The 17,925-nt window shown below is 58.6% G+C and overlaps 1 protein-coding gene across 1 annotated transcript in view; it reads right to left on the reverse strand.

The window, feature by feature from the left end:
* Window positions 1-2,519: 2,519 nt before the first annotated feature.
* TMEM132E (transmembrane protein 132E) overlaps window positions 2,520-17,925 on the reverse strand; it is a 28,301-nt gene continuing 12,895 nt past the window's right edge. The window contains exons 2-9 of the mRNA XM_075440419.1: window positions 16,361-17,258; window positions 15,296-15,436; window positions 11,299-11,491; window positions 10,925-11,068; window positions 6,880-7,085; window positions 5,778-6,057; window positions 5,500-5,691; window positions 2,520-5,016 (exon numbers count right to left, since the gene is read on the reverse strand). Coding sequence (XP_075296534.1) covers window positions 3,988-5,016; window positions 5,500-5,691; window positions 5,778-6,057; window positions 6,880-7,085; window positions 10,925-11,068; window positions 11,299-11,491; window positions 15,296-15,436; window positions 16,361-17,258 — 3,083 coding nt within the window. The 3' untranslated portion in view covers window positions 2,520-3,987. The remainder of the gene's footprint in view (window positions 5,017-5,499; window positions 5,692-5,777; window positions 6,058-6,879; window positions 7,086-10,924; window positions 11,069-11,298; window positions 11,492-15,295; window positions 15,437-16,360; window positions 17,259-17,925) is intronic.

Genomic DNA, 17,925 nt, shown 5'->3' on the forward strand with positions numbered 1-17,925 from the left:
TCTCTGTGCTGCATGAAGGGGTTGGACGCTTTATGAGGTTTGTTTGTTGGTTTGTTTTTTTTTTAAGAGTGTATAATTTTTTAAAGGGCTTTTTAAGGCAGGATCAGGGGGACCAAGCATCCCTCTGGGAGGTGGGGGGGCATCGGGGTGCAGGGGTGCCTCTCCCCAGCTCTGCCTCCTCCTCACAGGTGGTTTATGCAGCCTCACAGGACTGCATTAAAATGCAAATTTGTCCCTGCCTGCTGGGAGCAGATAGTAAAACGCCAAACAGGAAAGAGGCAGCGGAGAATAAACAGAGGGCAGCGAGAGAGGGGAGCTGGAATAGAGGCTTCTTTTTAATTATTTTTCCTCTTTCTTTTTCCTTCAGTGAGATTTGGCTGTTTGGTGGGAGTTTATTTAATGGCATCTGAAGCAACAGGGAGGAAGGGTACCAGTTTCGGACTAGCTGGGTGCAGGGACACAAGTGGCCAGTGGCCTATCCCGGTGGGTGCCACCAGCCCCCGGCACAAGGGTGGGCTGCAGCCTAAATCGCACCATCCCCAACTCCTCTTTGGGTCTTTTGGTTTTTCAGTTCCACGTCCCAGCTGGTCATTCCTGATGGGAGAAGATAAAATCGCAGTAATAGGAGCGAAGAGGACCAGCTGGGGAAGGGACCAGGCACCGTCAGACTCCACCGGAGCCTTCACAGTTCCCATTTTCCTGGGGTTCGTCCCCAGCGGATTGCCTGCTGCCTCCTGCTGCATTTGCTGCCAGGCTTCAAGGGCATCAGGAGCCCAAATAAACGTTGGTAAGCTGCTTCCCTCCTGCTCATGATGCCTGGGGAGGGGCTTTTGAGGGCTGGGATGGTGGCTGATGCTCAGGGGCGCACGTGTGTGTATTTATAGGTTTCTGTACACGCATACACGCACCCTTGCACCTGAGCAAAGCCCTTTGCATCAATCCATACAGGGACTACACACATACATCCGTTATATATATATATATAAAAATATATATGCACACATATATTATATATGCATATATATACATATGTATAAAGTATAAATATATACGTATGTATGAACTATAAATATATCCATATTTATATATCAATAAATAGATAGCTATACTGCTATATAGACGTTTTGGCGCTCTCCATTCAAAAGCGAAGCCGTTCCGAGCAGGTCCCTCGCCCTCCTCGCTGCCCTCGCCCAGCACCGCACTGTCCCCACCAGCTGTGCAGAGGCAGTGATGCTGGCAGGGGCGAAGCGCTCGGATGGAGGTGCCTGGGGGGGGAGATCCACTCTTAGAGCATGAGCTGGGGATGCTTGGACACGAGAGCATCATCAGCCCACGCAAGCAGCTCGGACTCCCCTGGTCCATGGGTGCTGCCTTCCCAAGGGCCCTTGGAGACCCAAGCCAGATCCATCAGCTGAGATGGGAAGTGATGGGCTGGAAAACCGCCGCTGATGCTCAGTGTCAATCCTGGGCCCAGCTACAGCTGCCAAGCGCCGGGAGGAGGTGGTGGGCGAGCAGCCAGAGCTGCTCGGGGGGCTGGTTGGAAGCAGCCAGAAAAAGGGGAGGCAAAACCTGGTGGAGGGTCAGCCATGGGGATAACCCCACTTCAAGCCCGGCCGAGACTCCTTGGCCATGACCCCTGCAGGTCTGTGTCCCCCCCCCGCCGCCTTCCACCTTAGCAGCACTGGGATGCGCTCACAGACCAGGATTCGGACGCTGCCATGTCTTATTACAATTATAAAATTTTATTATACAATTTTCTTACCTTTCCCCCCTCCTTTACTTCTTTTTTTTGAACAAATATTCATATATGTTAATTTTACAAGGAGGTTTGGCTGTTGCAAGCAGGGAAATCGGCTGTATTCATTTTACTGCTTGGAGCTGCTATCAGCTCAGTGGCTCGCTCAGCCAGACCTGGGTCCTTTAGATAACGGGGCACAGTAAAACCTAACTGCATCAGCTGCCTGGCCTTTGAGCACATCTCAGTTCCCCCGTGTGTGTATATATATGTATATGTATATATAAAATCAGCACAGAGGTATCAGGTAACTTTTAAGGCCACTCAGGGGGAAAAATTTTCATAGACCGAAGTTGATAAAACTCTTTAAAGAGACTTTCGAAACACCGCACACCACCCTGGGCTGCTGCGTGCCTGCCAGGGAAACTGAGGCACAAGGGTCAGCGAGGATGGGGCTGCAGCACTGCCTGGTCCCTGAGCCCTGCTCTTTGATCAGGCTGCCCAGGAAGGGAGAACTTTGGAGGGGGGAGCCCCAGATCCCCAGCTTTGACCCCAAAGTGCACGGAGCTTAGGTGGGGATTAAAGCAGAGCTATGCCCCCAGGACCCTGGCACTGTGTCCACCCCCCACCCCCCCAGCAGACCCCGCACCCACCAGGGCTGACACCCCAAACCACTGCGAGCCAGGCACCACAGCGGAGATACGGTTCATCACAGTGCTGCAATGCCTTCTGGTTTTGGCTTTTTGTTTCATCGTTTTTTTTCTTTTCTAGACTTTTATTTAAGAAAAAAAAAAAAAAAAGAGAGAGACACAGTGGTGGGTAACTTCCAATGCAGAAATAATCCGCTGCCAGCCTCCACCTCCCCCCTTCACCGGGTGATGTGATGCCGGGGGGGGTCCCTGTCCCCACACACTCGGTACCCACAGGTACCAATGCACAGCCCGGGACCCCCAGCCCTGGCACCCAGGTGGTCTCTGCAGGGTTAACCCGGCTGAGGATGCTCTGCGCTGGGCTGGGAGATGGGGTGGCCCTGGGTGGGGGGGCCTCTTGGGTGAGCCACAGGGACTGGGAGCTGCCGCCAGCCCGGGTGACTGGGGAGGCATCGGGTTATGGCAGTCAAGGCACCATGGAGGCTCAGCTCCAGGCTTCCCTGCTGGACTGGTGCTGGGAGACCCAGGCCAGGTTCGGCTGTGGGTGTCCCCACCCAGGCTTGGGCCCATGGGGCGGTGGGAAGCCCCTGCACCACCTCCCAGTCCTGGAGCTGCATCCCAGCACTGGGAGGGCAGGAACTGGGAGCTGGCCATGGAGGTCCCAGCAGGGCTGTTGAGTGGGGGGACCCAGCGCCGGCCCCACAACTGAAGGAGAAGCAATGGCAGGCAAGCTCACAGGCAGCAAGCTGGGCTGGTTGCCCCCAAACTGCCCGTGCCCAGGGACCACAGCCCTTCCCAGGCTGTGGTCCCCAAGGGATGCTCCTGTGGCCAACGTTACTGTCACCACCCCACAGGGCCCATGCCAAGGGGAGCGGGGTGAGCTCAGCATTTGGGGCTGGGACGCAGCAGATTATGGGGACAGCGGTGCCCCGGAGCTGTGGCCATGTGGCTCCAGACCGCCCCCAGCAGCCACCCTCCCCTCCTGCCTCACCCAGCATGACCCACAGCGTGGGGCAGCGGGCTCCAGATCGGGGAGCCCCCCCAACACCCCAACAGCCACAGAGTGGCAGATCCAGAACCAGCACTCACCTCCACAACTGTGCATCCGAGAGCGGTGAAGGCAGCGGGGGGTTGCCTTCAGGAACCCCCCACCCACCACTTCCCCGCTGGGCTCCTGGGGTGGGGGGGGCAGGACATCTCCCCTCTTCCATCCCCTGCACAGCAGGACCCGCAGCATCGTCCTGCCCCACTCACCGTTGGACACGCACACCGAGGTTTTGACCCCATCCATCTCCTGCCCCCCCAGCTCACCTCCCTTGCTGCCCCCTCGTCGTGGGCCAGTGGGTTGGGGGGGCTGCACGTGGGCTGATGCCTCCCGTGGGAAAACCAGATGGTAAAGGGCAAGAAAATATAAAGGCTCCTGGGGGGTGCCTTCCGACGGGGTGAGGAGGACGTGAGATGTGCAGAAGAGAGAACACACAAGAGAGCCCATTTTGGGTCTCCAGCCCTGGGGAAGCAGCCAGCGTGGTGTGGCGTGGCGTGGCATGGCGTGGCATGGCGTGGCAGCCCCCTCCCTCCCGCCCTGTCCCCTCTGCCCCTGCGTTAAGCGATCTCTTTGATTCTGCGGATGTAGTTGTGAAGCTCTTCAGGGTCTTGCAGCCCCATGTCCTGACAGACCCACTCCAAGTCTTCCTCATCGGCGATGGGGATGGAGTTGTAGGCCAGCTCATCAGAGGGCAGCGTGGCAAAGGTGGTGAACTTCACCCGCTTCCGTTTGGAGGTGGGTGAGTTGAGCGGGTCCTCGCTCTGGTCCCGTGTGGAGCCCCCTGAGGAACCGTCCCCACGGCCATGGACCTGGCTCTGCACGCTGGTCTGCGAGCTCCCACTGCTGTGGTGGTCCCCGTGGCAGCAGGTCTGGACATTTTCCAGGGGGTTCCCAGGGCTCTCGGGCTGGGGGGAGAGGTCATTGTGAGCCCGCAAGGGCTGCCCGTTGCCCAAGAAGACCCAGTGGTGGGAATGGTCCATGTTGGTCTGTCCTTCAGGTGGGATGCGTTTGTGCCGGTATTTCAGCACAAAAACAATGCAGTTGATGAGAAAGACCAAGATGGCCAGACAGAAGACACCCAGGAGGGCATACATGCCTATCTCCAGGTCCGTCAGCCCCCTGGTCACCTGGACAAAGCCAGTGGGGATGGTAGGAAAGTCCTCAGTGGGATGAGATGCACTGGACATCCTACTGTCCTCGCTTGGCTCTGCTTTCCTCTCCACCTCTGCCCGCAGGGTGGTACTCGCCCCCGTCTCCGCCAGTCCTGGCTTGCTGGGCACGTGATCATAGTCATAGGTGGGGTCCTCCTCGGACCCAAAATGGACACGTACACTGGCCAAGGCTGTGAAGAGCACACTCTTGCGCTTGGTCTTCTGGCAGGTCTCGCAGATGACCAGCTCAGCCCGCAGCAGCTCCCCCGCGCCCTCGCTCTCTGCCACCACCAAGGGGAACGCCCGGTCCTGGGTCACCGAGACCACCTTCTCGTCCAGGCTGCTCACCACCAGGTTGTAGTCCTTGGGGTCGTAGAGGGAGAGAGGGGCCGTGGTGCCGTCGCTGTAGGAAATCCACAGGCTCAGGAGCGCCTCCTGCAGGACCAACACAGGCACCGGTTGCCCAGCACGATGCCAGTTCCATCTGCACCCATCTGTCCATCCCTCCATCCATCCCTCCTCCTTTGCATCCTTCTCTCCATCCACTTCACCCTTTATCCCTTCATCCACCATCTTGTTCCTTCCAACCATCCCCTAGTTTCTGCCTTTTGCCTGTTCTTTCCTCAATTTTCCCCACACTTGTCCACGCTCACCACAAATCCCAGCCCCAGAGGTGCCAGGATCTGGGCTGGGAACTGTACAGGATTTCTTCCAGACCCCTTTGTCCCCATGGTTGTGTCCTGTCCCCAGGCTGGGCAGAGTTGGTTCATAGGTCTGCCTGAAGGTTTCTGGGGTGCTTTGGGGGTCACCATGGTGTCTACAGGATTTGGGAGAGGGGGATTTGCAGATGTAGCCCTCACCCCACCCCAAGTCCCTCACCAGCCCCCCCAAGCCCAAGTGCACCCCCCCTGGCCCCACCTGCTTGAGGAAGCTGAGGGTCTGCTGCACAGATGTCCGGGCAATGATGGTGTGGCTATTGCCAGGGCTGGGGTGGAGGGACAGCGAGAGGCTGGAGACCACCTGGGCCTTCAGGTCTGTGATGCTGACCTTCTCCTCAGCCACCGTCACCAGCGTCTCACCCAGCACTGCCTCCATGAGCGGGGACACGACCTGCAGGGGACAAAGGTGCCCATCACCGCCTGGCACCCCCAGCCAAACTAGTGGAGGGCGCAAAGGCAGCAGGCAGGGGGGGATACCTTGAAGAGCGTGGTGCCCGGCTCCTTCCCGGACAGCGTGAAGCTGTCCACCATGTGGGCCACCCGCGGGTCGTCCACGCGCATGAAGTCGCTGACCAGGTCAGTGACCTCCACCAGCCAGTCAGGTCCCAGCATGGTGACCACCTGCTCCGTGCCCTCCGCCGCCGTGGTGTGGAACTGGGTGAAGACCTGCAGCGTGGCGTGCTGGTACTGCAGGGCACAGCCCCGGCTCTGCTTCCGCTCCTCTTCATCCTCCTCATGCTCGCTGTCCCGCACCGACCTATGGGATGGGACACTGGGTGGGCAGTGCCACCAACCTCCCCCAGCCATGGCTCCTCAGCCCCCCCAGGAAAGGAAAGGAGTGACCAGGCAGGGAGAAATGCAGAGACTCCCCAAGCATGGGAGAAAAACTGGTGGCTTCTGGCCAAAAAGATGCCTCTTGCCCATGAGGTCTTTAAGGGCTTTAGCAGCACTTGGCAAGGGGGTCACCGGCATCTCTGCCCCCTAACCAGCCAAGAGGACAAGATATCTCAGGTTGGGATGGACACCTTGAGGTCTCTAGACCACAAAGCATGGCTAACATTGGAGTTTTGACCATTGCCAAGGGTTTGGGTTGGAAGGGACTTCATAGATGACGTAGTTCCAACCCCCTGTCATGGGCAGGGACACCTTCCACCAGCCCAGGTTGCTCAAAGTCCCATCCAGCCTGGCCTTGAACACTTCCAGGGAGGGGGCAGCCACAAATTCTCTGGGCAACCTGTGCCAGGGCCTCATCACCCTCATAGTAAATAACTTCTTTCTTGTATCTAATCTAAATCTACCCTCTTTTAGTTAAAAACCATTACCCCTATCATCCAGATAGATGTTCCCCACCAGTTTGACCACCCTCCTTGGGAAATTTTCCTTCTTCCATACAAACATGCAACCCGTGTCCATCATCTCTCACCTTTTCACTGGGGAGCCCTGAGATGACTCCGGCTCCACCATCTTTAAAACCCACTCATTAAGTAGCTGAACAAGGCAATTAGACTCTCACCACAACCTTCACCTTGCCTTCTCCAGGCTGGACAGAAGCCAGGCGCAGTGGCCCCGAAGCACCCACCTCCTGTCCGGCAGGATGGGCACCCTCCAGCCCTTCACTTGGCTCAGCCGGGCGTCCGAGAGCTCAATGTGCAGCGGCAGTTTGGGCACCCACACCGTCATCTCCAGCGGGGCAGAGAGGTGCTCGTAGGTGAAGGTGACCCGGGCGCTCATGGAGCCCCGTGACTCCTTCCCGCTGACGAAGACGTAGTCGCAGCTGCTGGAGACCTGGGGAAGAAGGGAGGATGAGGGGGTTGCAATGCTCCCACAGACCCACCAGAGATCCTGGCAGGAGGCTGCCCAGAGGATGGGAAGTGCCAGAGGAGCAGAATTTTACCCGCTGTGTACCAGGCTAACGGTGGCCCAGGAGCGGGGATGCTCTCTCCTCCCCGAGGTCCCTACTCAGAAGTGTGGACCCCCACACACCACGTCTGTAACGTGTGTTTCCCCCTGACCCAGCTCCTCTGCCAGCCCTTGCAGGCACCTCCATTCAGGGCTTTGGCGTCTTTGACCCCCACACCGAATTGTACCCCGTTACTGCACTCAAGCTCAAAGAGTCCACAGGTGCTTTGCAGAAGCTGCAAACTGCTCATCCTGGACATTTGGCCCAAAATCTCCTCCACCCACCTCCAGAGGACACAGGCAGCGAGCACGGACCAGCCGCCTGCCCGTGTGAAGGTACCCACCAGTGCCTCACCCCTGACCCTCCTGCTAACCCCAGGAACAGCTTCCCAGCGTCCATCTGAATCCTCACATTCATCTTCTCTCTCTTTCTCTTTTAATTCCCATTTATGCAAATGCCATTAATTAAATTTCCTATAAAACTAATACATCCTGCGGGGGCCACTTATTACCGACCGATCCAAGCCAATTAAGGAGCTAAGAGGATGCCCCCACAGCATCACCCGTGTTTCAGCCTAGGCTGTCAGAGTCAACTGCACCTTCTCCTGCCCAGCAAGGGTGGCAGGAGACAACCCAGCTGGGGAGGCTCCAACCTCTCCTCTGCAGTGGCCCCACGGCCCCACCCTGACCCCCTTTCTCTGCCCCCCACACCATCAGGAATTGCATCCGAGTCATTTGCTGCTGGGGAAAGATAAAAGCCGTCTGCTCAGCCAGCAGCACAGTCGCGCTCTCAGATGCGCTGAGCATCTCAACGGCACTGAAGGGCTTATTTCCAAGAAGCTCCTATCCCACGTGGATTCTCTGATGGCTGATAAGGGGTTGAGTCCATCCTGCACAGTAGCTGACAGCGGAGGTGATTGCATCACTGTCTCTCTCCCCACCTTATCTTTGGGCACCTGTGCTCATTCAGCTGCAGGAATTTTGTATTTCCGAGCCCACGAGCAGGGCCTGACTTCTACAAGAGCTCCACGTTTTGGCTGCAGGAGCCCACCGTGAGGTGCCCTTGGTCCACAGGGCTGGTGGAGGAGGCAGAGCCTGGTACCTGGGCTCCTCGGGAAGTCCCCGCTCCCCGGGCATGGGAGCGAAGTGCAACGCAAGAGGGTTTGTTCCTCATCTTCGTATCAGAGATACCAGCTCAGCATGTCTGAAAAGACAATCTCATCTCTGGCAGGACAGCGTCTGAATAAAGACGAGCTCCTGGGCGAATCCTCCAGCAATGAAGTGTTCTGGATATTGTGCCATTTATCACAATAAAGATGACGGACTGCTGCTTGCAGTATCTTAGCTAATAAATCCCCCCGGCATCTTCTTCTGGGGACCACTTGCTTTGCAACTTGGCGGGCTGAAACTACAACAACAAAAAAATCGCAGCACATCAGGCCTGTCCTGATGATGGAATGACTGCAGATTAGCTTTTAAATGAAGTGCACGCTTGTTCGGAGAAACTTCCCGGATTCGCAGCGAGGCATCGGGAAGTGAGAGGCTGAGGTCTGCCCGGGCTCCGAGCCAAGGCACCACCGGCTCCACTTCTGCGGCCAGGAGCTCCCCGCTTGGCACAGCCTCAAGCGTGGGATCAAGGAGATGTATCTTTTTCAAGGCCCTCAGGAGTGGGAAGAGCCACTCTGGCTGATGGGACCCCATGTTGGCCATGCAGGGGTCCCAGCGGTGGCTGTGGGTGACCAGGGTCCCTGAGGTTCAGCCGCACTGAACTGACTTGCTGCTGGTGGGTCCTCATGCAGATGTGGATGGTGGGCTCCCAAGAAAGGTTCACATAGCAGGTGAGGTTGAGCATCTCCCATTGAGCGTTGCTGGCAGCACAGCTGGCCCTTCCACTCCCTGCATGTCCCTCAACACGTATGCAGTCCCCAAGGCCACAACACAGGCAAGGAAGGGGGATTATTTGTACACTACTTCGAGTGATGAGGTCCTCCTCTCTGGGCTGAGCAGTCACTCTGTGTCACCGCAGAAGGGGATGAGGGTGACAACTCCCACCCGTGCTCTCCCACCATCCTTCACGGATGGCCCTGGCACCTTCACAGCCATGTCTCCACAAGGTCCAGGAGATGCTCCCTCCACGTTACGCACAAGAGCAACCACCACCAGGCCACAGCCAGCATGGGGAGAAGCAGCTCCCCAGCCCTCTTTCACGTTAAATTATTTACAGTCACAGATAGCGCATCCCACTATGTAAGCTTTGATTTATGTAACAGGTTTATAGCCCTGACACTGTAATCATACTCCCCAATCTCAGCAGGTAACTGAGAGCTCCCTCGGAAACGAAGCTCCAGCACAAACACAAAATAACTCCGTGAGAAATTGCACGGGGCTCCGAGCGGCGAGCGGGATGCGAGCAGGAGGCGAGCCGGGGCCGGAGGGCTGCTCCATGCATTATTCATCCCAGCTTGTGTGCATGTGTCTGCTCCCCCCAGGTCTGGGGACAGTGTGTAAATAGATTTATGAGTAGAAAGGCAGCACATTAAACAGCTTAAGTGTCTTGGAGTCCATCCTGAAGTGTATTATTGCTCCAGTGTTTTATCACGCTGTGGAGGACCGGTCTCCATAAATTAGACCCAGTGCTGTAAATCGCACAGATCGGAGTTTTACTCAAGAACTTGGGTAAACAGTTTGTGACACCAGCTGTCACCCACCCATGGACCGCCAGGAAGAGCAAGTCCCAACGGGGCCAGGGCACGGGGCAGCGGGGCCGGGGCTCTGCCCATCACCCCAGCTCGGCTGGGAGAGCAGCCAGTGGCCTCTGGCAAAGAAGGGGAGAAGGGGCTACGACCCCCAGCCTGGTGGACATGGGAGAGCCCAGAGCCCAGCTCCCTGCCTCTTCCCAACGCAGCGGGGACATGGAGAGGGTGGGCTGGCTGGGTGCATGCAGGAAGAGGGACAAGAGGTGTTTGGGAGAAGGTGATGATGTCTAGGCGTGGATGGATGGATATTGTGATAGAATAATATGGTGGGTGGATAGATGGATACAGACAGTGATAGAAAGATGTATATGGATGAATGGGTCTGGTGATGGAAAAATCATGGCTGAATTTGAGGACCGACTGCTGCCTCGGAAGCTGGGGCAGATCCGTGGGCAATCACTGCTGCTGCAACAGCAAGCCTCTCGCATTCGCCTCATCAGCACCTCTCCCGCGCAGCCCACGTTGCTCCGCTCCCTCAGGCCCCCTTTTCCCTCCATCATCCCCAAATGCCCAGCTCGTTCCCCCGCGCCTTGCTGGGGCCAGCCCCAGCCGGAGCTCAGCCCAGCATCTGATCCAAAAGGGAGATCAATGTCACCCGGAGGCATGAGCGAAGCCCCTGACGGAAACGTGCAGCTCACACTGCGAGGTGACAACATTTCACCTTATCAGCACCAAGTGCTGTGATAACCCATAGTTATTGCTGCTGCCTGCTGCCAGTCTGTGCGGCACCAGAGCATCGCGCGGCCCCTCCGGGGACAGTGACAAAGTGTCTTGTCCTTCTCCCAGCAGATCCCAGGAAGAGGCACACGTGGACTGAAGCCACTGAGGGGATGATGCTCGGGATGGGGTGGGCTTGTGTGGCACATCAGCTCAGCCACCAGCTCCAGCCCACGACACCACTGGGGTCAGCACCCCTGGGGGAAGCGCAGCCCTTCCCCAGGGTCACAAAAGCCCCCTCCCCACACCCACCTTGATGATGTCTTCGTTGTTGGATTTGCACTCGACCATAGCTGAGACGTCCACAATGACACCGCTCAGCTCAATGGCAATGACCTTCACAGGAATGGCCACCGTCCGCCCCGTCAGGATGGCCGTGTTGATGATTTCTGTGTCCTGCGGATGGGGTGCAAAGGGGACTGTCACATGGGAGGGCAGCCTGTCTCCCCGGGGTCAGATCCTGTCTGGCTCCTCTCCTGCTCCAGCCCTGGGGCAGAGCAGGGCCTGTGCGTGGATGGGTGGTTGGGATGTATGGATGTATAGGTGCTACGAGGCACCTCAGCGGGACTCAATCCATCCCCAACATCAAAGCAGATAAGCTAAGGAGAGGACAGGAACCCGCTCACCATGGCCAGAGGCACGATGGCCCGGATGTCCCTCTGGATGACCGTCAGCTCCGTCACCACCTTCTCCAGGTCAGGCGGGGGGTTGCGGCCCCGGTAGTCAATGTGCCACATGATGCGGCGTGTCACCGACTGGCTGGTGAAGTTCTCCATCTCAAAATCCAGCTGCATGATCTCAGAGGAGGAATCCCCATCCCTGGCCAGTGAGAGAGGAGGGGGACACAGTGAGGTGGGTGCCACAGGTCCCACAGACACCCTGGGATCTGTGCCGAGTTGTCCCCTCTAGTGATACAGAGCATCCCCCACTGGTCCCTTCTTGGTGTCCCCATGCCTGCTGGGGACACCGTGCTGTGGTTGCCATCATGATGCTTGCTCCCAGACACAACAGCCCTGAGCCCCCTCTCTGCCAGGGGCTGCTCTGATGGGAGCCTGCAGATTCCCATGGGAATCTTCCCAGTGGCAGAGAGAAATGCGTTTCACTGCCTCTCCCCAGCGGGAGAAAAACCTTGGCGACTCGTGCGGGCGTTCTCCCAAGGCTATCAGTGACATATTATCCCAGGGTGAGCGTGTGGCCATGGCACTGGGGGACGGCGAGTGGCTGCAGGTGCTGCCCTCGTCTCCCTGGCTCCATCTTCCTGGCAGCACAGCCGGATTTACCACCCCAGGATGCTCCTGCCTGCATGCTGTCAAACCCCAAGTGTCCCACACCCAGGAGAGCAGCGTGCTCGGGGGCAGCAAATAAGTGACTATAAAAGAGCCCAGCCCACACTGTTTGATGTTACAGCACCTTCCCAGGAGATCATATAGGGAAACTGAGGCACGGGAGAAAGCAGCTCTACCACAGGCAGCAGATGGGACAACACTGAGCTGGGACTCACAGAATCACAGAATCACAGAATAGTAGGGGTTGGAAGGGACCTCCGTGGGTCATCTAGTCCAACCCTCCTGCCGAAGCAGGGTCACCTACAGCAGGCTGCAGAGGACCTTGTCCAGGCAAGAGGCAGGGCTGTCCCCCAGCCTGCACAGGCAGCTACGGGGATGCGCAGGGTGGGTGGGCAGGGGATAATGGCCCTAGGACCACCCGCTCGTTAAAACCCCACGCATTTAATGACAGTGCTGAGCACAGTGGGACCCAGAGCTCAGAGCTAACAGACAGGGAGCAGACTCTGGGGCATCCCCGAGGCAGGACAGGACACAGAGGCTGTGCGCTGCCAAACCCAGCACACAGTGACTGCCTAAGGGGATGGGGGGGACTCAGCAACTGGTGTCCCTCATCCTCTGGCTTGGACACAGCCTGACAGCAGCAGCGTAAACCACTCTTACGCCCCATCCCTGTGAGCAAACCTCCCCAGATGAGATCCTGCCCTCCCATCTTTGTGTCCAACCTGCAAACCCCTTGGGGGCACTCAGGGTTCAACCCCCACCAAGTCAAACTTCTCTAATGCCCCCCCCAAAACAGAGCATCACCAGGGGACACCCCAGAGCCCCCACAAACCACCAAGCTGACAAAAGCCCCCCGAGAACAGAAGGAGGAAGGGGGGCAAGGAAAGGTGAAACCCCTGTGGAAGGGGAAGCCGGGACCAGCCCCACTCTCATTGCACCTATCGAGAAAGTCCCATCGATCTGAGGATGCAGGATACAGTCAGGTTTCTCTCTGATAAATATCTCATGAGTGAAAGGGAGCAGAGAAAAGGGACTGCAAGAAGCAGGGGCTGCTCCAGGCCGTGGCAAGCCCTGCTCCCTGCTCTGGTGGCAGGAACGATGGGCTCTGCAGTGGAGCTGCAGCACGAGGGCTGGTGGGGTCCTGCTGGGACTTTGGGCCCCCAAGGCAGCTACAGGGGTGCAAGGGGAATCGCCAAAGGCCACTCGGTCTGAAGAGGGGGATTTGGCTGCTCACGGCCTCTTCCGGCGCAGAAGTACTAAATACAGCTGCAAAGAGCCAGGTTCGAAGGCAAACCAGAGCTGCAGCTTCATGCCGGAGGCGGTTCGGCGCTGAGGTTCCTCGCGATGGGGTGCCCCAGGGCATCCCAGGAGCGATGCCAGGGGACAGCCACCATCTTCCGCCCTCCCTGAGTATCACCTGCTCTCAGCCACGGCAAAGACAAGAGCTGGGCTGCCCAGACTGCGGGAGTAACTGAGCACGCAGCTGCTGGGGTGCAAAACATCCCAAATTGGCTATTAGCACCCCAAAGCTGAGGGCCCTCACCCCCTCCCCGCGCAGCCAGCTGCCAAAATCCCCCAGAGCCCCGGCAAAGCAAACTCCTCCGGCTGCGCAGCCCGGAGGGCAACACGGCTTAGAGTCATTCATACTTTCCATTCCGTTAATATTTGATGGAGTTGTTTGTCTAAAAGGTGATTGTAATCACTTTAAATTCATCCTCCGTCTCTAACCTTTCCAGGCTGATTTGAGGCGGCAGCGGCGGCAGACAGGGAGAGGGGGAAGGGGGAGAGGAGAGGATCTCGTTGCCGGCAGCTCCAGCAGCCGCGTGTGGGGGTGCTGGGGTGGCCATGCAGAAGATGGGGGGGCTTGTCGCCCTGGAGAACCTCCAATATCAGCCACAGGGCTGCAGGCTCGGATGCCGCGGTTGTATTTTGTATCTGGAAGCAATGGTGGGGTAAAGGAAAACCTGCCCTCCGGGTAAGCTCTTTGGAGGGGTTTTCTGCAGACAGCTTTTGAGCTCACGTTCGAAGCAATCAGAGCTGAGCATTTCCTTTCTGCAAGAGCCTGTCCCCAGCTTCGCTCAGTTTTGGGGTGAAGGGCAGAGATGTGGGGAGATTTCCAACACAGAGGGCAGGAATGGCTCAAGTGCATCAAGTCACTCGCTTTAACCCAGCCCCTGGAGACATTGGTTTCCCTGTCCCCAAAGACACAGCGACTGAGATGCCATAGCCAGGGAACAATTGCATTCCACCACTTCAAAGTCCTTCCTGGTAGTGATTTTGAGCTTGTGTCCCGCTCCTACCCTTGCTCGCCATGTCCTGCCACGAGGACACAAGGGGCAACGCCACCCCTCGCCCTTGCAGCCTCCGCGCTCACAGGCCAGTCCCACATCTCCCCACCTCCAGGCTGAGCAGCCTCTGGGTTTTCAACTTGGCTTTCTGTGTCCTCACTCCTTCAGATCATTCTCATTTCTATCCCCTGGACTCTCTTCGACCCACCTGAGCCTTTCCTGACACCCCGGGAATGGGCATCGTCCTCGTGTCCAGCAGGGCAGAACTGGCTCTGCCCATCTCAGGTGCTGCCTTGGTTCGTGCTCTCCATCCGACACTCATCCATCACCTTGGGGACCAGACGGGACCTTGCCTGGGGACTGTTCCCCTTCCTTCCCGGAGGAGACACCAGGATATTCAGCAAAGAGCTGTTGCCTCTCACAGTATTAAAACATCTTAAAAAATTAAAACACTTCCACTCCAAACCAGGGGACCCTCCATAGCTTCATAATTCAGCCCCAAAATCCACCACGTGTACCCACCAGCATCCGACAAGGCCAGGCAATCCCAGCTCAGAGCCAGAGATGCAGCTGCAGAATGGTACCCATGACTTCCGAGCGCATTGCTCGAGCCCCAGCTTGGTCGCGTGCGTAGACCACAGAGCAGATCCCACCTGAACACACCACCTCGCACGGCCGTCGGGCAGCTGCCTGCCTGACCGCCAACCTGCCCACCTCGGGCCATGAAATCCACCTTCACCTGCCCCTCAGCCAGCTGCACAGCACCAGCCAAGGATAAAAACCACACACGAAATTAAGCCCCTTCCCGCGTCAGTGCAGGACCTACCCCAACCTCAGCTAGACTGAGAGTTTGACCCCAAAATTTCTCAGCCCCCTTCGGTGCCTCTAAGTCCCACGGTCTGGGCTGTGCACTACCATGCCTCAGTTTCCCCTGCCAGCAGCCAGCCAGGCACCCATGGTGGGGCCAAAGGGAGAGCTGCTTCAGCCCAAAACCCAGCAATTTCCTCAGCCTCCCTGCTGCTGGGGGGGGTGGGAGTCGACCCCCTTACCTGGGCCCGGCACCGTCCACCCTGGTCACGTCGACGGTGGCAGTGGAGTGCTTGCCACCCGTCAGAAGCTCCGAGGTCACCAGCCACTGCCCGCTCCTCGACTTGGTGCTGAGCAGATTGACGCCCTTCTTGGCCTTCACCCTGCGGAGAGCGACCGTCAGGGACGGACCCTCACCCCCAGGCACCCCTGGAACCCCCCGAGCACCCTGCCGTGGGTGCAGGGGGATTTTTTGCCCTCAGTCCCTCCTGGCTGTCAGAAACATCATCCAGGCTGGCAGCAACAGCCATGGGGCTGAGCCCACCCCAGCCCCTCTTTTTCATAGGATTTTGTCCCCCTGCATCACCCCTCCGGATGGAGTTTTGTCCCCCAGCCCCAGTGCTGCCCCCAGGCCTGGGCACCCCTGGGGGCAAAGGACAGGAGAGCCTGGAGTGCCGTGTCACCCATGCCAGGTCCGGTGGCCGCAGGGACACTTGTAAATGCCCTTCAATGTGTGGCTGGGGCTTGTCCCCTATCCTTAGGGACATACAGCAAGGGGAGTCCCACCGTACACCTCCCCGTACCGAGGTGCTCAGCACCTCCTGCCCACTGCTCCATTCTGTCCCCACCCTGGCTCTGGGGCAGGATGGGGGGACACAGGGATCCCCGCTTGCTCCACAGCAGTCCCGTGGCAATCGTCACACGCTGTCCCCAAAGCGGCTGTGAACAAATCTACATCTGCTGGCGGGGCCCTAATCCCAGCACAACTGGGAGGGCGAAGGCAAGCAGTCCATAGAGGCGATGTGGAGGTGGAAACCCTGGATGGACAGCCTTTCCCTTCCCTCCAAGAAGCTCCCGGTGCAAAGCTCCAAAACGTTGCAAAACCACACGCCGGCTGTTTCTCTGGCCTCGCTTGCCTTCCCAAAGCACCACCAGACCCGGTCCAGCCCCCAGCAGGTCCCATAAATGCAAGACACTCTCCCCATCCTCTCCTTCCTGCCCACAGCTGCCTTCACACAGCCCAACCGAAGCAACCACCCCCTCAAAAGGCGGCTGCTCCCGGGGTGGGGGCAGCCCCAGGACCTCACCTGAGCGTGAAGTGCTCCACCGTGGAGTTGGACATCAGGTAGAGGAGGATGCTCAGCACCTCACCCGGCTTTAGGGGCTTGTCGGGCAGGCGGATGAAGACGTTGCCGTCCAGCCGATGCTCCTGCATGGGCTGCCCGGCGGAGGGCTGCAGGAGGCTGACGCTGCCGATGCGCAGCAGCGGGTGCTGCGTGGGACCCTCAGTCCTGGCCCCCCCGGCCCCGCGGCGGGGGGCCGTCTCCCCAAGGCACTGGCCGGCCCCGTCGGGGGCATGCAGGGTGTAGTACAGCTCGGCTTGCTGGCTCTCGCCCGGCACCTCCAGGCTCTCGGGGCTCTTCCGCCTGCCCAGCGGCACGGCCGGGGGCCCGAACCAGGCGTGGGGCAGCTCTGCCTGCACCAGGCACGTGGCCAGGCTGCCCCGCAGGCGGCACGAGCTCTTGATCTCACGGGCATCGCGGAAAGCGTGGAGCCGCACACAGGGCAGCCGGTCGGTGACGTCGAAGTCATCCCAATCCCGGCCGGCTACGTAGAAGAGCACTTGGACCACGGGCTGGTTGGCCACCAGCCGGGGCTGGATGATGAAGGCGCGCACCTTCCAGTTGACGGTGAGGCGGTCGGGGACCTCCAGGGTGCTGGAGGGCTGCAGCTGCTCCTTGGGCAGCACCAGCCCCGTGCTGAAGGGCCCCAGGGTGACGTTGAGGACGGGCAGCTCCTTGGTCTGGAAGACGACGAAGGGCTCGGCACGTTGCAGCGGAGCGCTGCCGTTGCCCACCGGGCTGGCTCCCACCTCCTTGAGGAAGAAGGCCAAGCGGGTGTTGGACAGGCGGTAGCTCACAGGCAGTGTGATGGCACCGGGGGGCTCGGCGGGCTCCGGGCTCGGAGCTGGCCCCCTGGCGTAGGCTGTGAAGGGGATGGAGAGTGCAGGTTAGCATTGGGCACCCCCCCTCCAGCGCATCTCCCGAGCCCCGGAGCAGGGAGAGCAGACCCAGGCAGGAGCGGTCCAGCCCTGCAGCAAGGAGGAGCTGGTGCTTCAGCCCCCAGACCCCTTCACAAGGGTAGCAAGAACCTGGCTGGCTTTCTCTCATGCATAAAAAATGGTGAAAGACCTCCCCAGCATCACTGTGCTCCCCAGCCAGTGACTCCAGCGTCACCAAACCTGCCCTCGGCATCAGATAGGGCATACGGGGAGGAGGGATGCTCAGGGGCTGTCCAAGGCTAGGCGAGGGTGCTGAAGCTGCATCCAACCTCGATGTTGCCCCTGGGGAGCCCGAAGCACAGGTCACCCTGGCACCCACGTCAAGGCACCGGCTGAAACAGCACGGACCCACTCATAGAAACCGGACATAACTGGGTACTTCCCTGCTTCCAAATGCGCGGAGAAAAGGATGCTGAGTTTCTCCAGAGGCTCGTTAGCAAGAATTAGACAGATCTAGGCTAATTTTTGGTTGGCAGATCCCACTAAATATCCATGATGAAGGCTTTCCTCCTGCTTTTAGCTCCCAGATCACATGGGGAAGGTGGCTAAATCCTTTGCCCCAGACCCATTCTGTCCCCATGGGCTGCCTGT

This window comes from Opisthocomus hoazin, chromosome 20 (genome assembly GCF_030867145.1).
Source record: "Opisthocomus hoazin isolate bOpiHoa1 chromosome 20, bOpiHoa1.hap1, whole genome shotgun sequence".
In the NCBI taxonomy this organism is placed as follows: domain Eukaryota; kingdom Metazoa; phylum Chordata; class Aves; order Opisthocomiformes; family Opisthocomidae; genus Opisthocomus; species Opisthocomus hoazin.